The 24,385-nt window shown below is 28.8% G+C and overlaps 1 protein-coding gene across 2 annotated transcripts; it reads left to right on the top strand.

The window, feature by feature from the left end:
* Nucleotides 1–17,029: 17,029 nt before the first annotated feature.
* LOC109812271 (putative boron transporter 2) lies at nucleotides 17,030–22,879 on the top strand. Of its 2 annotated transcripts, none has more exons than XM_083075458.1 (12): nucleotides 17,030–18,110; nucleotides 18,307–18,389; nucleotides 18,485–18,677; nucleotides 18,766–18,904; nucleotides 19,026–19,218; nucleotides 19,456–19,622; nucleotides 19,755–19,928; nucleotides 20,058–20,153; nucleotides 20,798–20,935; nucleotides 21,019–21,338; nucleotides 21,688–21,958; nucleotides 22,265–22,879. In XM_083075458.1, exons 1-12 carry the CDS (start codon nucleotides 18,007–18,009, stop codon nucleotides 22,511–22,513), a joined length of 2,127 nt encoding a protein of 708 aa, XP_082931584.1. In that variant the 5' UTR covers nucleotides 17,030–18,006; the 3' UTR covers nucleotides 22,514–22,879. The 2 variants fall into 2 exon arrangements, with proteins under 2 accessions (XP_082931584.1, XP_020231786.1); XM_020376197.3 differs by having other exon boundaries at nucleotides 17,032–18,110; nucleotides 19,047–19,218.
* The last annotated feature ends 1,506 nt before the right edge of the window (nucleotides 22,880–24,385 follow it).

Below are 24,385 nucleotides of genomic sequence, written 5' to 3'. Positions count from 1 at the left end.
AACTAAGATAAACAAACTCTCACTTAGTAACTTTCCACTAAGTCTCCACTTAGGAAGCCTAAAATCACTTAAAACTGACCTAGGCTATATGAAAAACCCTCTAAACTTATTTAAGTAAAATAAAATACGAAAGTTAAATTAATAATTAAGAAAATAGACATAAATAACTTTTAAGCCCAAAATTTAAGTAAATCATCCAAATAAAGTCCAGTATAATGTAGCATCTTTAGTATTAGGTGTTAGACACATTGGATTCTTTAAATTATTTTTTAAAATTCTTTTAGCTCTTTTTCTAGTCATTGAGTCGTCCATCAATTGAAAGTGATATTTGAAAATATTGGACCTTGATAGATTCTTATCAAGAAGGAAGAAAATAAGAAAAATCTCAAACTCTCTGCATAGTGACTCGACTTCAAATTCTTAACTCCTAAACTTGAATCTTCAAGTCTCACAACACCACTTAGCTACAAGGAAGGGTTTGGGTACTTTATGAGGTCAAAAGAAGAAGAAGATTATCTCCAACTTTAGAGTATCACTCTCTAACTTTCCTTAAGATATGAACTTATCAAGTTCACATCTTAAGAAAACCTTAAAAACCTTTCCCTAAACTTGGTCAACCTGACCCTAACTAAAAACAACTTCATAAACAACCTAACTCTCCAAGTGATGGAATCTTCAAGGTGATTTGGCATCTGAAATCTCCAATGAAGACTCATAGCTCTTCAAGTTGATTTCCACAATTACAAAACTTCAAAGAAGACTCAAAAGATGGAGGGAAAAAGTGTATGGTGTGCTCCACTTCTCTGGGGAGAAAATAAGCAAGAAAAGATGTACTTGCCACAATAAGATTTTCTTGATGAAAGTGCTTAAGGAGAAGTATTCTCCAATGAGATTCAAGAGAGAATTTGAGAGAGATTTCAAAAAACTCAACTCCAATAATCTCAAAAGTGATGCATACAATGAGCAATCGACCTTATATAGGGCTAGGAAGCTTATAGAACAAGCTAAACAACTAAGGTTATTAAGTTTTAACCAAGGTAGCTTAACCTTGGATAAGTTAGGTGCCAATTTGAATTCAAAATTCAAATTTGGGCAGCCAAAACTAATTCCATATGCACCCATGTGCTTCTAAATCTTAGATGTATAATAACCAATGAGAATAGGCCACGTGGCAAGCAAAAAAAATGTGACTTAATTTGAATGTTGTGTGATTAACATTAGAATTTGATTTGATCATGCACATGTGCGCCATGGTAGATCCAATCAATTCAAATGTTATTCCAAGGCCAAATATAAGTTGTACCTCTTATATGTCCAAACTAGAGAAAATATATACAAGTAGATGAAAGGCATTGAGCTTAATTATTTAGCATCTTAAAGCTCAAGATGAGCTCAGGTCAACTAACTTGAAAATGAGCTCAATCCTTTTAGGCCCTTCTAGCTTAGCATATTCCTCTAGGCTTCATTTGGATGACACTCCTGGGCATAATTGCATCAACAATAATAAACACAATATATCAGCAATTAAACACCACATATCACAAAATAATTAATCAAAAAGTATATAAAGCATATAGTGTTACAATTACACAAATAAAAAAGATTGAATTTTTGAAGAAAATTTTAGAATCTAACATGTATTTGTTAAATTCTATTTTGCACACTATTTCTTTGTGGAATACTACTATAATGCTGGGATACAAACAAAATTCAATATCAATAAAATAAGAAGAGAAATAATAGTTTATAAAACATACGCATACTCTAATAATTGAGAGACTTTTTGGACGATAACAAAAAATAAAACTGTGAGAGTTTATACCTAAAACTATATAAATAACCTTATAAAAATAACAAAGTTATAACCTCCTTTTGATATAAATATATCCTCTCAAACAAGTCGTCAAAAATAATCTCAACAGTAGTATCAGATTCAGTGACAACCAAGATAAGTGATAAAATGAAATATAAAGACAAATTTTGCTAAATGAAAGGTTAGGTCCCTGATTTGAGAAATCGATAAAATAAGAAGATAAATAATAATTTACAAAGCATACATATACTCCAATGATTGAGAGGTCTTTTGAGTAATAACCAAAAATAAAACTGTGAGGGCTTAAGCTTAAAACGAACAATATCTCACAATTTTAGAGTTGTGTGTGAAATAACATTATAAAAAATAATAAAGTTATAATCCTTTTCTTGATATAAATATCCTTTCAAATAAATATCATAAAATAACCTCAACATGTAATGGATAACTAGTAAGAAAAAATATTTCATACCTTTGTTGAAAAGAAAAATAAGAAGTGGATAGTTAATATTAATGTAGTAGATAGTTAATTTGTTATATACATATTTTTCTCCAATTTTTCTTTTAGAGATACACTAGTTGAAAAACACTAAATATGATAAATAGGTATAAATGTCTAAAAAATCTAAACATCAAAAACATAATTGTGTGTATAGATATAAAAGAAGTTAAGTAATAATATGTATGAGAAGGAAACGAGGAGAATGTAGATTAACTTGTAAGAGGTTATTCTATCTTAGTTAATAATTTTGAGTTTGAATCTTGATATGTAATTGTGTTAAATAAAAAAAAATTGTTGCATATAATAACCCTACCGATAAAGGATACTTTGTGATTTATTTTATTAAAAAAGTGTATAAAACTTATGTTTCTTCCTGTTGGTTATGGTAGTAAGGTTACAACAATTTTTTATTTTTTATTTTTTATTTACATGTACCTATCTATCATATTTCAGTATTTTCTAACAAATGTTTATTTTAATAGATGATACCAATATTTTATTTTGTTTGTTCGGGTCAAGACAACAAATACACTATATGTTCGTTTCAGAATTATATATTTACTGTCCATCCTAAGGCTTCTTTGGTTCATCCCATGAGCATGTATAAAAAAGCACAAACCGGAATTTATCACCTAAATTGTTCGAAAATAAAATAAAAGTTGAATATATTAAGACTAAACCTACTAGTGTATAATTGTACGTATCATTGAACTAGAATTCCCGTATCTAGGGAAGTATCTTGACATAATTTGCCTTATCCATCCAAATATTTGGATCACTGGTTAAGTAAGCAATTCATACTTGGATGGTTTCCCCACTTCATGACTATTAGCTTTTACTCATTGGTTTTTCCAAACATGCATGAATATGATATACAGCTACCCAACTTTCTCACTCAACCCCGACACGTTTCTTATTTGCGCCTGGGTTACTCTTATAAGTGTGTGTTTGCTTTCACTTTGTGTCTACTTAGACGTGATTTGGAGAAATAACTATTAGTTGCTTTTAGTGCGTTATGACATAAAAATGTTAGAAAACATAGATCACAAACACAGTATCAAACAAGCACTAAGTGAAAATATTTTAAATAATCTCACTTCCATATCATGAATTTGATTCAAAACCATCAATTTTAATTATTAGTTTTTCTTTAATAACATCAAAATTAAATTGATTAAAAATGTTAGCTTAAGAGAATAAATTAATAATCAAAAGCAGATAGTTTAAGTGATTTTGTATGTGTTTAAATACTAATTCAAAATCACGTTCAATAGAAAAAAATACCTATTTTAATGTGAAAAAATAAAAATTTGTGAATATAATTTTTTTACCTTTAACAAATGATTTATATTATTTTTTTTTAATTAAGGATTGAGATTCGATTAATGTCTTGAATATCAAATTACAATTTAAAATATCATTTTTATTCTTATAGAAATTGATTTATGAAAAAAAATTATCCCTCCTTATAAAAAAAAAACCAATAATTACTATAGTCAATAATCAATTTCTTTTACCAAGAAAAAGTTATAAAAAAAATATCGAATTTAAAATTTCGTACTTACTCAATTTCGATTACCTTAATGTTTCAAATATTAAAGATACAAATATATTTCAAGTTCTTGAAAAAAAATGAACGCGATTTGATTTTTCTCATAAAAAAAATATATATATATTCATTTTTTATCTTCTAATAAAACTGAAAATAATTATTTTTTTCTTCCATTTTGTGACACTTATTAACTAAAAGAATATCCTGTGATCATTTAATGTGATATTTATTAGTAATTGTATTCTATACCACTAGGTGACATATTTTTATTTTTTAAAATACTTAAAATAAAATTTATTTATTTATCTTAAAATGAATGATGATATGAAAAAAAAAAAGATTAAATTATATTGGTATAATTATTACTAACTATTATATCATCAATAAATTTATATTAAAAATGAATTTTGTCGACCTATCTGTTTGAATTATAATTTTATATTATCTTTAATGTTTATGTTTTTTTTGTTAAAACTGAACAACAATGAAAAAGTAATCAAATGCATATATTATGTAAATTTTAATTTATATGAATGAGATGTTAAATAATTTTGGATTTATATAAATTTTTTTGATTTAAGTAAAAAAGAACTTTCAATCTAATAGTGAATTTTGATAAATAATCATTTATTTGAAAGTTATTGAACTATATAATAATTAGTAATATATATAAAGAGAGATCAAATTATACTAGCGTAATTTTTACAATTATTACACTATTTAATAATTTTATATAAAAAAATAAATTTTATTCATCTAATCATTAAATTATATAATTACCTATAACAATTAAAAGTTAATTCTACTAAGTACTAAATCTAAGAAGCATGTTATACTATAATACTAAAAAAATCAGTATCAACTACTCTTTTTTTTTTGTCCTATCACGATTTATCCTAACTCATAAGATTAAAAATAAATCTCGTTCATAATATTGTGAATATTGTTGAATCAGTAAGATTTTGTATATAACACAATCGAATGCAAATTTTGCATTAGATATAGATCTTTCTCGCAATGTATGAGCGTTAAAGAGTATAATGCCTAAACATCAATTTAGTAGCATCAATTTAGTAACATTGCATATGATCATGTATCTAATGCTCTATTTTTAATCAATGTAAGTCAATTAACTTTTTCAATGGCTTCCACTCCAACCGAGCTCATATCTTCTTCTTTTTTCATTATTGAGATATTAAATAGATAAATATTTCTTGTGGACTTAAATTTTTTACATTCACAAAAATTAACATTCGATTTTTATCATTTAATTAAGTGACGTTATAAATTTTTAAGTACCACTACTACAAAAGATGTATTTTACGTTTATTATTTCAGATTTTTTACGTCGTAAAATAGTCTGATGTCAATGTGGGAGACATAAATTTACGTCGGTTGAGTTAACCGACGTAAATTACGTCAGACATCGCCAAGGAACAACGTAAAATTGTTGCCAACAAGAAAATCTCTACCTCCATCTCCACCTCCTCTATTTTGGACGTGTATTCGTCAGAAAACATGGATCCTAAACTCATAAGTCAGATCCAAAATTCATTCACATACATATATATTATCCTCAAATCGTCTAAAATCCAGAAAACGTTCAATCCAATCGATTAGAAAGATCTAGAATCACCCATGGATGTCGAGAAGCCCTTCGCCAGAAATCGCCGTGACTAAAACTCATATAATAGTTGTTGCTCGACCCAACAAGATTCATACACAATGGAAGGAAGCCAAAACTCATTCACATATATACTAACCTTAAATCGTCCAAAATCCAAAAAATACACAATCCAATCGGTCAGAAAGATTTGGAATCACCTACGGATGTCAAGAAGCCCTTCGTAGGAAATTGCCGTGATCAAAAACACCCACGCGTAGTCGACGAACCCTTTGCCGAAAATCACGCCACCAAAAAAAGCTTTCTTTGTTGTGTAAACTTGACGCGTGCGAATAAGACGAAGTGGCTGGAGAGAAAATAAAAAACTCTTTTACATCAGATTACACTGAGACCAATGTAAAATTGAAAATCTACGTCAAACATCAACCACATCCAACGTAGATTTTGAAATTTACGTCAATTCCAATATAGTCTGACATAAAAAAATTTGCTTTATTTTCAAATTATTACCGCGTCTTTTTTATATCGAATATTTTTATGTCCAACAAAAAAATACTAATATAAATTCTATATTTTACACTAGTGCACTAAGGACAACGGACAATTCAAGTTGGTAACAGAACTCATACATGGATTAAAAAATAACCTGTCTCCAAACTTTGGACTTCACTCAAACCGGAAAATATAACATGCAAACAACAGTAACAATTTCCCGTTGATCCCGTTGATACCATAAATCTGCATATTTATGCAGAAGCGGAACTAATTCCCGCTGACAATTTTTTTTTTGAAGATTGAACTAAGAATATATATATATATATATATATATATATATATATATATATATATATATATATATATATATATATATATATATATATATTCTTCCATAGCTGCCCATATTTCAAAATGTAGAGATTATATATCAAAGTATTTTCTTTTTCAATAAAGTTTTTTCTGCATCCATACCCACTAACCGATTTGAGCATTCATATATAAAATTATTGGCTGACATCTAGAGACATGTTTAAGTTTATATGGAAAACACCGAAGAACTTGCTACTTTTTTATGAAAAAAATTCAATATAGTTACTTTTAAATTTAATCAAAATTCTTATTAAAAAAAAACTTTTGTTAAGTTTACTTTTAATTAATACTTGGAAAAAAAAAAACTGCTGTTGATCATCTTGATATGTTTTTCATTTGCATCCACTAATTTTTGTTCGTGTATGCATGTGTGTGTATAGTATTCTTTTTCTTAATTATATTACTTTTATCGTACAAGAAATTAATAAAATTATTAAAAAAAAACGAATAATTTATTGTAACTATTTTGGGTATGGGTGTATTAGGTATTTGTGCTGATCATCACCTAACTTATATTGTTTTAAAACATCACTTTTTCAAGATATTCATAGGACAAATTACCACAGATTTCACTTGGAGATTACATGGAGATTGAGTCCTGTTAGATACGTTTTCTATTTTTATTTTTAAAATCATAGTTGAATGAGGAACCATTATGGCACCTTAAAAAAAAGAACCTTATGGCTTGGAATTTAGGCAAAAGAAAGGAATTGAATCGCATACCGTCATGTTTGATGGGATTGGACATTGAAGAATAACAAATCCAAATATGTTATCTCATTTTTTTTAATTACTTTATTGTTTTCTACGCGGTAATAATTTAGTTTGAGTTTAAAAAAAAACTACTATTATAGTGATGACTAATTTGAGAGTGTTTAATTAATTTGAATTAAATAAGACTACTATCAAATGTTTATTATATACGTATATTCAGTTCTACCTCAAAATATTTAATGTAGTTGTATAATTAAAATTCAAATTGAAATCACTAATTAAATTAGAACAATTTCAATTAGATTTACTCATTTGGTGAGTTTAATAACTTCAAAATTAAATAATAATAACAATAATAGTAAAGTCTTCCACTTGTGTTTGGAGTGCTTATGAATTGATATCTCTTTTTATCTTTATTTAACTCAAATTTTTTGAAAGAATGATTTACTAGAATCTTAATCGAATATATCCTAATTAAAATAGGAAGATATATATAGAATAAAATAGAATCAACTTGATTTATTAATATAATATCACAATTTTAAAATATATAGAATATAAAAAAAATGCAATGAACATTTATATATTAAATATGAATAATTATTTAATGCGTGAATATTTTTAGAAATTTATTTAATAATCAGAAGAGTTTTATGAATTTTTCTAAATTTTTATTTAATTTAATTTTTATTTATCATAATTATTTATAAATTATATTTTAATATTTTAATATAAATTATCAATAAATAAAAATAATATTATATAATAATATAAATTATTTATATAAATCTAAAATATAATTTATATGTTTACAAATATCTTTATACAAAATTTTAGTACAATTTATATATTTAAATATAATATTTATTTGTATATATATTTATAATAAATTTTAGTTATATATAATAAACATTTAGCATATGCATTGTATAAATTAAAATACATATATTTAATTTATAATATACATTTCAAGATATATAACACCATATTAAATAAAGTGTTATTTATTAACTAAGTTAAGAAGTTTAATTAATATGTATGGGAAAAGAGGGAATGTGTGTTTTTCCATGAGCAATCAATAACGTGTATATATTTTTTATATTTAAAAATAGTGAGATATTTGTTATATAGAACTAAAACATAATAATAATAATAATAATAATAATAATAATAATAATGTAATTTATAATATTAGTTAAAAATACAATATTCTAAAACACTCATATAAAAAAGTGCATGTATAATTTATTTTATAAGATTTTATTTTGTTAAAAGTGTGTATATATAATTTATTTTATTTATTATTTTAATAAATTAATTTAAATTTAATTATATATTTATAATTTTTTTTATCAAGTGAATAAGATAATGAACTAAAAATATTTTGACATATATTTTAATCAAAAATATATTTCAAAATCTTATAATGAATATTATTTTAGGGTGTTAAGTTAAATATTTTAGATTATATATTTTAATATAATAAAAAAGTGATGGTGCAATACTCATATTTTCAAGACATAAAAGTGTGAGATATTTTATATTTTAATATATGAAAGAAAGGTACTGTAATATTAGTATCTTTAAAAAAAAGTATAATTTACTTTAAAATATTAAATTAACCAAACTAAATTATATACTTTAATATAAAAAATATAATACTCATATCTGTGGATAAGAATAACGTAATTTACTTTAAAAAGAAAAAAATGACATCAACAAATTTGATTCAGCTAACTCCTATTTTATAGTATTTGATTCTATATATATTTTTATAGAAAATAATACTATTTAAAGTTAGAAATATTTATTATACGATAGAATTAACTATTTTAGGAGATACTGTGGTACGCAAGGTTTTAAGATGGAGAATGAAGTGTGTGTTACCTCATCAGTTCCATTTTTCTCATTGTTAAATTTCTTAGTGAGTAGTGACTGCTTTGAAAGTTATGGATATTTAATCAAAATAATAAAAAGGTGTTTGGCAGGAGAGTTCTACAGATTATGCGATGCGCGTTGTCACAGATAGATACGTATCGGATATTCGGATTTGTGGCTTCGTCTTCAATCTCTCACTTTCGTACGGCTTACCAAATTTTGATGCCCTTCAAGTATCTCATTATCTAACCCCACTTTTCATGTTTATGTAATTCACAAAGTTATATCATATAAATATTATTTTGTGTGATTTTAAATTTTATGCATGACAAAGAATTTACTATATATCGGCATTCATATTAGTAAATAAAATAATTAACTTAATTATAATTTATTTATGAGTTTAATAGTGATATAATGATAATATAAATTTTACATCATCATCTAATCATAATTTATACAAATAATAAATTTGTTAAATTTTATAATAATCACATTAAAAATCATTTACATCTTAGCTTTTGACTAGTTAAACTCTTAATTTATAAATTGCTTAATTTGGTATCAAAAGAATTTTAATAGATAATTGATTGTTCATGGTGAAAAACTCACTTAGAATACATGATAATTGATAATCTATCGGTCGATTTGATATTTTAATTTGAAAATGGTAATTTTGTACATATATCTAAATGAATATATCAATTAAATATTTTAAATTTAATTCTATAGTTTCATATTTATCTTAATTAAAATCATTCTATGGAGAATTTTTCTAAACAAAAAAATAATAAATTGGGAAAAGTTATTGAAAGATAATCATATTCTTGAGTCACTGCTTCTTGGAAGGAGAATATTCACTTTATGTATACTCACAGTCTTCAATAAAGATTAGTCACTCCTTTTGACGGTAGATATTTCATATCAATATTATGGTTAAAAAAATTATTTTCTTGAGTTTTTTAATTGACATTGAAAGTTAATAAACTGTTTCAATTTATAATATTTTAATTATTTTAGATGACACTTAACTTTTGGTTTTTCCATATTTGTGAGAAATGGTGAGAAACCTTTTATGTTTTAATGACAAACCTTATGAACAAATGTCATAAGTCCTCTTAGTATTTATGTTGCTGATGAGTTTGCTTAGTGCATTTAGAACATCAATCAAAATAAGCTCAAGATTGATTCAAAATAACTCTCAAAAGGTGGCTCAGAATTAATATGACATGAATATCTGAATGTAGCTTCAAGATGTAGAACTCAGAAGAATTCATAATGAATATCTAAACTATGCAATGAAGTTCATTTGTGTGATATCTTGAGTTTTAGGAATTCATTTAAAGATATCTTGGTAGCTATGAAAAGCCAGAAGAAGTATTCACATTCTTCATGAAGAAGTCAACAACTTATATAGTGTAGATCACGTGCAAAATTGCAAAAAGAGTTGCAAATAATGTTGATCTTGTATGCAAAACACAACTGTTGTATTTTGTGGGTATGGAAAACTAGAATAATTATCTACAACATTTATGCAGAAGTTGTGCACTAAAAAATCCAAGAGCATGAACAAATATGGCAATCAAGATGAAAATGTTATTTTAAGTTACAACACAAACATAGTATAAATATTTTGAGCATATCTAGACTTGTAGAGATGAGTTTGAGCCAAACTTTGTGGCTATGGAAAGATAGAAGAATTGTCTAAAAATTTGATTAAGAAGTCATGGGCTAATAAGGTCTCTATCATGGACAAATTATGTTTACAATATAGAAATGTTGATTTGTCTAGAACAACATGATGTTACTGTAATGTTTTGGGAATAACTTGTGCTACATAACTCCAAATAGAATGAAACCAATTCCTAATGGTCAAGGATATATTTATCTACAAGTTTTATGAAAACATCCTTGTGACAACTTAAAATAAGATTCAGTATCAAGGAAGAATTGTTAATCGGCATAAGAGACAATGTCTATCTTAGTCAAAAATATGAGCACCATGGTCTTAGCTATTATGTGAGAACACAAAGACTACTGATTAAAGGAGTTTAAGATGGAGATTTTCTCTTAGAGAATATGCCTTGAAGACTTAGTTCAGAGGTCCAATTCTTTGAACATTTTATCAGGAAGCTTCAATTCAAGCTTAATTTCTTAGAACACTACTATTAAATACTCTATTCAAAAGGCTGCTTAAAAGAAAGCTTAGAAGGAAGCTTAAAAGGTAGCTCTAAAGGAAGCTTCAAAAGTAAAGTGCTTCTAAGGAAATTGTTGACTGCACTAATGAAAGTACAAGTTGATGTCAATATTGCTTAAAAGCTAACCTACTCATAACAACCATATTGTAGAGGCTATAAAAAGAAGATCAAGACTACAATTTTGAAGCAAGCAAGGATAAAGAGAGAAATCAAAATAATAGTTATCAAAGTTGTAATCTTTCTTCATACTCTGTTTTTTAAAGATCTCCACTTCTACATTTGTATCAGTAGTCTTGTAATTGAAAACAAAGTGTGAATTTCGTGTGTAAAGGTGTAGGAAGGAGTGAAAAATAGTCAACCAATTGGTTATGAAATCTCATAGTAGGTGGCTATGAGTGTGGGTATCTCAAGAAGTTGTTGAGAGAGAAAGTCTTAGTAGGTGACTAAGTGTAAAACACTAATAACAGGTGACTTTGAGTGTGGGTATCTCAAATGGTTGTTGATAGAGAAAATCTTAGCATGTGACTAAGTGAAAAACACTAACAATAAGTTGTTGTGTAGTATAGACACCCAATTTCGTCCGGGGGCATACAATCAGCAAAATAGGACATTAGAGGGCCCAAAAGCCCAAATCAACTTTTTTTAGTGACCCGGAACGGGCCGTTCTAAAATCGGAACGGGCCGTTCCCAAGTTCGGAACGGGCCGTTCCCAAGTCCGGAATGGGCCGTTCTGGAATTGGAACGGGCCGTTCCGAGACTCCTAAAAGGCCTAAAAATGTTAGGTTGGAACGGGCCGTTCTAGACCAGAACGGGCCGTTCCAAACCAATCAAAGGGGGCTTAAATTTGTACCCCGGAACAGGCCGTTCTGAAATCAGAACGGGCCGTTCTGGTTCCCGGAACGGGCCGTTCTGATTTCAGAACGGGCCGTTCTAGGGTGCAAATATACTGCATAACGTTCGGATCCGGAACGGGCCGTTCCGAATCCAGAACGGGCCGTTCCGGCCCACATCTGATGCCTATAAATAGAAAATCTCGACCAACAGTTCAGGGACCTCCAAAATTTCGTCCAAAGCTCCATAGAGCTCGAAATTTCTCCCTTTTTTTTCTCTCTCTCTCCTATTGTACTTCTTGAGTTTTGTGAGGCTTATTGTAGTGTGAAAGGTTGCCACAAAGCACCTAAAACCTCCATAGTTGAAGATCCAATAAAGCTTGTTACGAGGTATTACTCATCAATCTCTTGTTTTATCTTTCTCTTCTTTTATTTTACATATTATTATAATAAACGCAATTATGTAGATATTTTAGGGGTTTACCGTGTAATTTAATTTTCATGTAAATAATTATTAATAAAGGGGATTAAATATTTAAATTATTAATTCTTATTACGTTATCTTCATCATAGGGTACCGATTTAAGGCGTTGTAGGGGTGTTTAATACCTTCCCTACACGTAACCGACCCCCGAACCCAATTCTGGTTATCAAGGCCATTATTGGACTTTAAAAAACTTTTTCTTTTTCCAATATTTTCGGGTTGCGACATGTAGTATGGAACATGTATCAGCACATGGTTGGTGTTTTAACTTGAACAACAATTATTGTATTAGTGGAGAATTTCACGAAGTGTGTGAGGATTGAATATAGCCTATTTTGGGATGAATCAGTATAAAAACTCAGTGTGCAATCTCCCAAACTCTATCTCCTTACCTACTATAGTTACTTTATTACTTTATATATATTTGCTGCATAATCTATTATTACTTTAAACTGCTCAGAAGATAGTTTCATAAGAAAATTAAGTTTTTGAACACTCAAAAACTTCACCTTCTAAGTAACAAATTTGCATAAAGAATATATTTTTACAATGGAAGTTGTTTATTTGATGTTATTGTATTCATTGTTATATTGCTGCATAATTTGATTTGCAAAGAAGTAAGCTTGGAAACCATTATCAAAAAAATACTTTAAGTTCCAACACTTAAAAGGTCTATCCTTTGAAATTGTCTTCAAAAGGTATACTCTACTGTAACACTTAGAAGATGTACCTTATGATCAGTAACAAATTTTTATAAAGAACTATTTTTTAAAGAGCATAACAATTCAACCCCCATTTCTTATATGCTAACATTCACTTAAATATATATATATATATATATATATATATATATATATATATATATATATATAGAGAGAGAGAGAGAGAGAGAGAGAGAGAGAAATGAGGAATTAACTTATTGTAAGAGTAAGTCTTGGTAGATTTATTCCACTTAATAACTCATATTCTACATTAAATTTGAACGACCTATTAAATTAAAAGTTCTTAATGTATAAATCAAGTTTGTAAATTTTTAAAAAAATTTACAAATTATTTAATACTTCATTTCATTAATTCAAATAGACAGATAATCATAAAAATATTTTATATGTTGATTTGAATATGTATCAAGAAGCATCATGTGATTTTCAAATTTTTTAAAAATTTGTAGACTTGATTTATGCATAAAAAACTTTTAATTCAACAGTTATATTATTGAAATTTGATGTAGAACAAGAGTTATTAAGTGGAGTAAGTCTACCAAGATTTACTCTTGGAGTAAGTGAATCTCACCCCTCTCTCTACTAGGATTCATTGACACTAGGTGTAAGTCTAAAAATTTACTCCAAATCTTATACCTTCAATAAATTTTTTCAGAATGCTTTGACACTAGACATAAGTCTAAAAATTTATTCCAAATCTTATACCATTAATAACTTTTTGTACAATACAAATTAAATTGCTCAAACTGTTGAATTATGTGATATTATACTCAAGATTATGTATTTTAATTTTCACATGATTTAAATTTTTTTTATATATTTTATCAAAATAGATATTTAAACATATTTTAAATGTCATATTATACATTAAAATAAATCAATATAATGAAATACTAAATAATTTTGGGATCATTTGAAATTTTATATGTGTGATCTTCAATATAATATCACATGATTCAACAGTTAAATTTATTGAATGTATAGAATTTGGTGTAACTTTTTAGACTTACATATGATATCAATAGGTCCTAACTCATATATATATATATATATATATATATATATATATATATATATATATATAATAATAATAATAATAATTCATGTACTACATTAAATTTTAATGATTCAACTGTTGAAATTAAAGTTCTTAATGCATAGAACAAGTCTACAAATTTTAAAAAAATTTAAAAATTATTTGATACTTCGTTTCATTAATTCAAATTTATAGATAATTACAAAAATATTTTATATGTTGATTTGAATTAATGAAATGAAGTATCAAATATTTTTCAATTTTTTAAAAATATTTGTATGCTTGATCTATGTATTAAGATTTTTAAATTCAACGGTTGCATCATTAAAATTTGAGAACGAAAATAAGTCTAGGTAGACTAATTTCTAGAGTAAATGGATCCCTCCTCACACACACACATATATAAGGGATCCACTTATGCCAAGAATAAGTCTACCTTGACTTGCTCCACTCAATAATTCATGTTCTACATCAAATTTTAACTAATCAATCCTTAAATTAAAAGTTCTTAATGCATAAATCAATTTTACAAATTTTTTAAAATTTTGAAAATATATAATACTTTGTTTCATTAATTTAAATTGATGGATAATTGTAAAAATATTTTATATGTTGATTTGAATATGTATAATGAAGATATGGTTTTTCAGTTTTTTTTTTAAAAAATTGTAGAATTTATCTATGTACTAAGAAATTTTAATTTAATAGTTAGATCATTGAAATTTGATATAGAACATGATTTATTGAGTGAAATAAGTGTATCCAATCGTTGAGAGAAAGAGGAGGAATCCACTTACTCCACTCAATAACTCATGTTTTATGTCAAATTTTAACGATCTAATCGTTAAATTGAAAGTTTTTAATGTATAAATCAAATCTCCATATTTTTAGTTTTTCTTAATTTTAAAATATTGTGTTACTAAATATCACATCACTTAAGTATGTATAAGTGTTAAAACTTAATGATTAATAGATGTTAATTTGATAATAAGACTAAAATTTTGTATTTTTAAGTTTAGAGTACTAAATGCCTCTATTTTAAAACAGAAAGACCAAAATTATGAATTGATAAAAATAAAAAGAGCAAAAGTACAATTTAATCTACATTTTTTTTCTCAACTTCTCATCTCTTTTAATTTATCATCATTCTTATTTTTATTTCTAAATTAAATATCAATTTTTAAAAGAAATTATCAACAATAAAAAATAATTTTACATTATAATGTAAATGATTTATTATAAAATTAAAATATAATTTATATATAAAAGTTATCTCATTGTACATGTTGAAATACTATTAGTAGTTGATATGTAAATTAGACTTGCATTAACATCAGTTGAAAACCTAAATTTTACAATAGTGACTACATCCAATCAAATTTAAATTAAGTACCTATTTATAATTAAAAAAATATTTTGATTGTTTATATTAATGATATTTATTATATAGATATTAATGTAGCAGCTGATGTTATTAATGTAATAATTTTTAATAAAAGAATAGATAATTTTATTTAAATAGTATTAAATATTATATTAAATATAATGTAGGTTATTAATGTAATAATGAATTGCTCATATCGTAAAGGGCTGTGCTTAATTTTAAATTGCATTTTTTTAAAATGTACTTTTTTTTTAATGAGGAACAACCATTATAATTTCATTTTTTATAATGATATATCATTTTAATGGTCACACTTTTACTAAGAATACACTTAACAAATAATATCAAATAAGTCAAATAACCTTTTTTATATCATTTTCACACAATTTTTTCCCCTTATTTTCAAAAATTTTACATACTTGTTTCTTTACTTCTAAAATTTCTCACAATTTGTTCTTAGTTATATGGGTAACGCCATGTTGGTGGCCTATTTTAGTGGCTTGTGTATTGTTTCGTTAGTATTTAATAATGTCATGTCATTTATCAATTAATTAAAATTTACATTTAGTTAAAAATATCAAAATTGGTTAGATTGATGAAATAGTTCGATATAAGACAGATTTTTTTATTTTTTATTTTAAAGTTTAAAAAGAATCAAGTTAATTTGATTCAGCTCAAAAGATTAACAGCGTGTTTGAAAAATCATTTTTTTAACAAAAACGTAAAAACATATTTTCTAAAATATAAAATTACAAAATAACTATTCCTATTTATGTTTACAAAATTTTAACGATAAAACAAACACACACTAAATAAGCCATGTCAAGTAAGTGAAAATTTTGTTCAAAAAGTACGATCCTATTAAGCCAATATTTTTCCTTTTTATATTATATATAATTAAAATTTAAAATAAAACAAGTTATTCAGGTCTGGTCCAATTCTCTTACTTACTCGATCGAAATTTACCGATTTGACAACTCTGCATTCAACTAACATAAGAACTAAATTCACGACTTTTTTAAATATAGTTTAGAATGTAAAAGAAAAAATAGATATTGTAACAAATTTTGCGAGATGATATAAGTTAGAGACACGCGTGCAAGTGTGCAAGTGCAACTATGTCCCAAAAAAAAAAAAAATTAAAAACCTCTGATGATATTCGCAGTTGGAGATGATCTAAACACTTGGTTGTTGTAGTGTTGGAAAATTTAAGTAACATCAATTAAATTTGAGCAAGTTTTTCGAAATTAATGTACCACCAGTGTAAAGTGACAGAGTAGGTCAAAAAATGAACGCGTAAATAAATATTAATATCACTTTCTTAAAAAAAAATAAAGATTTATTTTGGGAAATAAAATATCTTTTCTTATGTTGCTGTGTTTGCGTCACACTTCCATTTACGGTTACTGCTGCTTCCACTTTAATTTTCATTCAGGAATCAGAACTATATATGCATGAGATTGGTTAACACACATTCTCACATGTCACACAAAAATCTTCCAACTGCAGTCTTTGGTTTGCTTCCTCTTTTTCTTCTTCCTCTGCTGAATTGCTTTCAGTTACAACCTTAGCGTGCGTGTCTGAATCTTATTTACCTTACCCTCTTCTCTTCTTTATTACTACATCATTTTACTCATGTAACTGATATTTGATTAAGGTACCATCTCTCTTTGCATGTGATGTCCAACAACTTGTTACAAGTATTTTAAACCATTCCCATCATGGTTTCTGTCATGGAATCTCGTTAATTTTGCGACTCTGTTCGTGTTCTGTCTTGCCCATTTATCTCAAGCGTTTCTGAGTTGTAACTAATGCAGCTTATGATGGGTTTCCGCTAATTTGTTTGGACTGTTCTCCAAGGCTATACCTTTAGAATTCAATTTCAGTTTGAATGTGACAGACAAACGTGAATGTTTAATGTTTACGTTTGGTCTCGCAGAATGATGATTATATGGAAGGTTTCTGTGGTAAGATAGTGAAAGAGGTTTTGGATCTTGGCTTTGTCATGGTCTAACTCTGCTCTTCATTTTCTGCCTATGGAGAGTGTTTGTTATTCATTTGCTAACTTCTCATTCTTTTGCCAGTCTTAACAATATATCCAGAACATTTTCATTGTTATTCTAAATGTGAATTCATCATCTGGATTCGTTTATTCGTTTTCCGGCCTTATTCCTAAATCTAAGAGATGATTATCCTTTTTTTCTTGCTTTCCTATTTAGGAAGAATAAGACATGTAGGTTTTGCCTCTCCCTGCTCAAAGTTTTGTTATAGATACTTTTACTAAGCAACTTTAATCACTATTTGCCTCTAGAGTCACTTGAAGTGATTCACCATCTTCCACTCACACCTTCTGCTAACCAAAACTTAGACCAGTATTCATCCCTTGATATTCCAATACCTTCATGGAAGAAACATTTGTTCCCTTACGCGGGATCAAGAACGACCTCAAAGGAAGACTTGTGTGCTACAAACAAGATTGGACTAGTGGATTCCAGGCAGGCATCAGGTTTGTGGTATAAATTTGAAGATTTTGATATTTCAATCTGACTAGCTGCCTCAAGTTTGGAACCAAGAGCAGCTCCCTCTATAAAATAACAATAATAATACATAACTATTGAAAATGGCACAACAAATTAAAGTTTGTCATATTAAACTCGGAAGAAGATTTGTCAAACACTTAATTTTGATGTTGTGTGATATAGGATCCTTGCCCCAACTACATATATATTTTTTGCTTCAGCAATTCCAGTTATCTCTTTTGGAGAGCAACTAGAGAGAAACACAGGTACAAAGTACAATACTTTTCTGATTCATGGTGTCCTTTTTGGTATTTTGGTGGTCCTTTGCTAAGAAATGCTTCATTGATTCTATTCTATATAGATGGAGCTCTAACTGCAGTGCAGACCCTTGCATCAACCGCACTATGTGGCATTGTCCATTCAATCTTTGGCGGGCAGCCCCTCCTCATACTAGGTGTAGCCGAGCCAACTGTTCTGATGTACACATTCCTTTATGACTTCGCAAAGGATAGAAAGGATTTGGGTCACAAACTATTCCTTCCTTGGACTGGATGGTATCTCTTGATTTCCTTCAGTGGTTATTTATTGAAAGGAAATTACTGTTAAACTGAAGCAATTTTCTCCACGTTTTTTGATTTTTAGGGTGTGTGTTTGGACTGCCTTGTTGCTCTTCTTGCTGGCAATTCTTGGTGCATGCTCCATAATCAACAGATTCACACGCCTAGCAGGTGAACTATTTGGTCTGCTAATTGCAATGCTCTTTATGCAGCAGGCAATAAGGGTGAGTATGCACCAACCATGAATAATTTTTCTAAAGTAATCTGAAATTTGGATATTTGGATCATATATAGGTGTTCTTTATTTACAATTATCAAAATTAAAACTCCTGTTTAATAATAAAGACAGTAATCTCCATCTTAAAGGGACTTGTGGAAGAGTTCGGTGCAGCCCAGTCCAAGAGAGAAGTTACCAATCAGATTGCACTCCAATCCTCTTGGCTGTTTGGAAATGGAATGTTTGCTTTGGTTTTGTCATTCGGCCTTCTGTTTACTGCACTAAGAAGCCGTAAGGCTAGATCCTGGAGATATGGAACAGGTATTGCTTGTACTTCTGAATCCTGATTTAAAGATTCAGAAGGGAATTGGATGTATTTCAAGATATACAAGTTTGTTGTGGCTTAGATAAATCACTTTTGTTACCTTAGGTGCTAGCTATTCAATCTATTTCCATTTTTCTACATTAATTTAAGATTGTCTTTCTGGTGATTCATTTTTGCAATAAAAGTTGTTTGTCTTATCATTATAAATTCTAATAATTTTGATTATGTTATAGGATGGTTGCGGGGATTTGTAGCTGATTATGGAGTCCCACTAATGGTTCTTGTGTGGACTGCTGTGTCTTATATACCTACCAATAAGGTTCCAAGGGGAATCCCAAGGCGACTTTTCAGTCCAAATCCATGGTCTCCTGGTGCATACTCAAATTGGACTGTAATTAAGGTCTCTATGATTATTTAATGTGGATATTATTCTACGGTAGATGATAGTTAATGTCACTTTAGATTCTTTAATGTGGATATCGTTTTCCCCTGAAAAGCATAGTTATTTGCTCATTTTCCTTCTATTTTGCAGGAAATGTTGAATGTGCCTCCCATGTATATTATTGGAGCATTTATACCAGCAACCATGATTGCTGTGCTTTACTACTTTGATCACAGTGTTGCATCACAACTTGCCCAGCAGAAGGAGTTCAATCTAAGAAAACCCTCATCTTATCATTATGACCTTCTCCTCTTGGGCTTCCTGGTATGTTATTTCTCTGAAATACTTTGGAGGTTCATTTGCAATGCCAGAAAAATGCCAAGATATATCCTTTTGTGTATAGACATCTAGCAAATAATTTCCTTTTAAAATCTTTTTCATGGTTTTTGCCAGACCATTTTGTGTGGGCTTATTGGAATACCTCCATCCAACGGTGTGATTCCCCAATCTCCAATGCATACTAAAAGCTTAGCTACTCTAAAACATCAGGTAATATATTGTTCTTACCTTTGATATCTCCATAGCTCTACTGTTAATCATGATTCATGAATCTCTTTTTCCTGCTAATTTCTTTGTTTATTTTGATAGACAAATATATATATATATATAGGAAGCATATCAAGTGAGAGGGAATTTATTGTGAGAGGTGAGAGGGTTGAAATACAACCCTTAGATTAATTTTCTTTCACTTGATTAAACTCCAAATTTTTTCTCACTTGATTAATCTAAGGATTGTATTTCAACCCTCTCACCTCTCACAATAAATTCCCTCTCACTTGATATGCTCCCTATATATATATATATATATATATTTATTTATTTATTTTTTTAATTTAATTTTTTTTTTGGTAGAGTTACCAGAATCTAACTATCTCTTTCATTCAGATTTGTGGTTTTATAACTGTCTTGGATACTGATTTGATTATGCATGCTATTAATGAAAAGTAACGATTAGTTCCATTCTGAAACTAGAGCTATCTTACCCTTTCATTATCTCTTAATTCCTGTCTGTCATTATTTCTCTAGTTTTTATTTTATATGTACAGACAAACTTTGATATCCCATTTTGCAAAGCTTTGCTTCCCAATAGCTATGCTAATTGACAATCATTGCTATTTGTTTGTTTGGAATAGCTCTTGCGGAATAAGCTTGTATCGGCTGCACGAAAAAGCATACAGAAAAATATGAACCTTTGTCAATTATACCGAAGTATGCAAGAAGCATATGATCAAATGCAGACTCCATTAGCTCACCAAATACCACCAGCCATGGTAAATATAATCCTGTGATTTCCAATTGAACTGAAATTTGTGATCTTTTCTCACCTTTATCCTATACTTTTTTCTTCAACCAGGGGCTAAAGGAGTTGAAGGAATCCACCGTTCAACTGGCTTCAAGTCATGGATACATTGATGCCCCTATTGATGAGGTTGTTTTTGATGTGGATAAGGATATTGATGATCTTTTGCCGGTTGAAGTTAAAGAACAGCGTCTCAGCAATCTGCTGCAGGCATTGATGGTCGGGGCTTGTGTTGCTGCTATGCCTCTTTTGAAGAAGATACCGACTTCAGTGCTTTGGGGTTACTTTGCTTTCATGGCAATTGAAAGCTTGCCCGGAAATCAGTTTTGGGAGAGAATCTTGTATCTTTTCACTGCTCCGAGTCGAAGATACAAGTATATCTATACTCATATCCAATTTTATCTTTTCCACCTAGGATTCATAGATTTAAATAGTGTCAAAGATTTCTTCCAGCATCAACTTCCTACTTTTAGTGCATAAGAAGCATGGATTATTTGTCATTTTTAGGATTCCACTATCTGTTTATTTATTTATTTGTTTTTTACTCAAATATTGATGGGAAGTTGTTGACCTGTTGGGATTGTGCTCATTCCTAACTCCTACAACATAGATCCATGTTTAGATTAACATGTGTTTGCATGCTGATGCTTATTCGTCTTTAGCATTATCATTATATTTTTAAGGTTGAAGATGGTGATTCCTTTTCTTTTGTCTCTTTACTAGAGTGATGGAGAAACATCATGCGATATTTGTTGAGACCGTGCCCTTCAAAACGATTGCCATGTTTACCTTATTCCAGACATCTTATTTGCTTCTCTGCTTTGGTCTAACCTGGATACCAATTGCTGGGGTCCTTTTCCCATTGTTAATCATGCTTCTTATCCCAGTAAGGCAATATTTCCTTCCCAAATTTTTTAAAGCAGCTCATCTTCAAGAGTTGGATGCTGCAGCATACGAGGAAGCACCTGCTATCAGTTTCAACTTGTCATTCGAAGTAGGTAGTTTGAATCATTATCAAATTAGTATAGAAAGTCTTTCTTGAATTCATTGCATACTTGCATTCATAACTAAGAATGCATAAAACATGCTCCGAGTTAATCCTTATAATTAGGTTTATGCAAGGATTGATTTTCTTTTTCAAACACGATCAATTTCTGGCTTGCAAATGTCTTTCTTTGGGCTTTTGTTGGGTGGATACAATCTAAGCTAGCTTAGACCACAAAATATTCATACTGCATAGCATTATTTTGCATGTTTATCTGTCAAATTGTTCACAGATTAATATTTATACACCTCACAGAATTCAGGTAGTCAGGCAACAACAGACAGTATTAATAGTGGGGAAATTCTTGATGAAATTATTACAAGGAGTCGCGGAGAGATCTGCCTCAAAAAAAATTCAAGGTGTTCAACTCCAATATCACTTGGAGATGCTATAACCACTTATGGAAACATCTCAAAGGATTCACAGCCATTGAGTAACTCAACTGAGAGGGGAAAACAGCCTAGGATCAATTATGAAGGAGATCAAGTTCAAGATAACTACTAGTCCACGGCCATCATTTCTTGGAAAAGAATCCAACGGTTCACCTTCAAGCTAATATGGTATCCTTAAGTTTGACGAAAATAGTTTTAAGTGATGCACTAGAGGTCACGAGCTTGATTTATGTAACGGAAGTCGACTTATAGATGTTTGTCTTTGACTCTTCTTCCTTTCAATCTCTTACCATATTAACTACATTATTCCTTAATACAAAAGGAGCAGGGGTAGTTTCAAGTTGATGGATAGATTGTATTGGATCTAACTGTCTTAAGTTTATATATGTGTAATTCATATGTAAACTGCAAAAAAAAGCAATGAAGGGATTTGGAAGCAAAGATTCTTATAAATATTATGCTACTATATTTGACTAAATACAGCATTGCAAAAATGTGTAATTAGTTGGCTGTGAATCATATACCTTGCCTTATCAACTAGTGAAACATATGTTCTCTGCTGATTTGTTGCCAAATTTACTGCATATGTTCCGTAACATATGTAAAAGGTTTAATTATAAATTTGGTTCTTACACTAGACACTATTTTTTGTTTTCGTCTTTACATGAAAAAACTCCATACCGATTTGTTGCCAAATTTAATGCATATGTTCTGTACCATATGTAAAAGGTTTGATTACAAATTTGGTTCTTACACTTGACACTATTTTTTGTTTTAGTCCTTACATGAAAAAACTCTATAATTATATGAGAAAAAAAATTAAAATGAACCCCAGCGTTGATGAATGATAAAAGTTAGAATAGTATACATAAGGACTTAAGTTCGTCACTATTTACCAAAGATATGATAGAGTTAATGGTGTTTTTCATGTAGGGATCAAAATGAAAAATTATGTCATGTGTAGGCTAAAATGTAAAGATTTTAACATGGAGATACTAAAATGAAGTGTAATTTTTTTCGTGTAGGGATTACAATAAAAAACGATGTCAAGTATAGAGCCCAAATACAACACCCTTATAATTTCAATAAATGGCAGGAATTGATTTGTAAAGTGTAGGGCATTTATAGAGACTAAAATGAAAGGAAAAAAAAAAAAAAAAAGGTGTCAAGTGTAGAGATCAAATTTATATGTAAAACTATAGGACCAAATTGTAGACAAGACAACATTACATTTCGAAGCGCTTCAAGCAATTTGCTTACTTTTTTTTTTTTTTTTTATCCGTTCATCATTGTGGTAAAAAGGCTGATGTAGGGAGCTGTTAATCTCAAGCATGCATTTATTCATTTTTTTTCATTGTAGCTTACTTTAAAAAGAAGTGGGGTATCTTTGATTTGAACATATAGTGACAATGAAAGCATGCACAATAGTAAGACTATAAGACGTGCTTTTAGCTAGGTGTTTGCTTTTTCCTTGTTGGAAAGTGAAGTTTGACAGCATGAGTTTCAAGTTGGTAAACTCTGGTCCTACATTTTCATCCAACTCATCCTCAAATTAAGCCTTTTTCTTAATAAGCAGATAAGCACTAAGCAGCCCTTTCAAAGCTGTGGACAGACTTGCAACTAGTTCTGCTTTTCAGTAATGTCTAGAGTACGTTAAATGAAGAGTTAATACGCATCTACTTTTTGTTTTCATTAGTTGGCACGTATTGGTTAGACATATCAAATATCCATAATCATGGTTAACTGTATCAGCAGTTGTGTCATGGCCACACGAGGTTAATGAACTTAATTGCTAAAAGAGTAATGGGTTAGGTTCATCACGAATCTACTAGATAAGATACCCAACTGGATTATTTAATATTCAATATTATTATCTTTGGGTTGGTGGGTGCCCCTCATGCAAGTGATTTCCTATATTTAGATCATGCGGACATCAAGTGATTATCCTCTAATAGATATTTCATAAATCAGCTTTGTGATCATG

The sequence above is a fragment of the Cajanus cajan genome, chromosome 5 (assembly GCF_000230855.2).
Source record: "Cajanus cajan strain Asha chromosome 5, NIPB_CcT2T_4, whole genome shotgun sequence".
Lineage (NCBI taxonomy): Eukaryota > Viridiplantae > Streptophyta > Magnoliopsida > Fabales > Fabaceae > Cajanus > Cajanus cajan.
The sequence above is the reverse complement of the archived record's forward strand: the minus strand, read 5'-3'. Positions and strand labels throughout refer to the sequence as shown.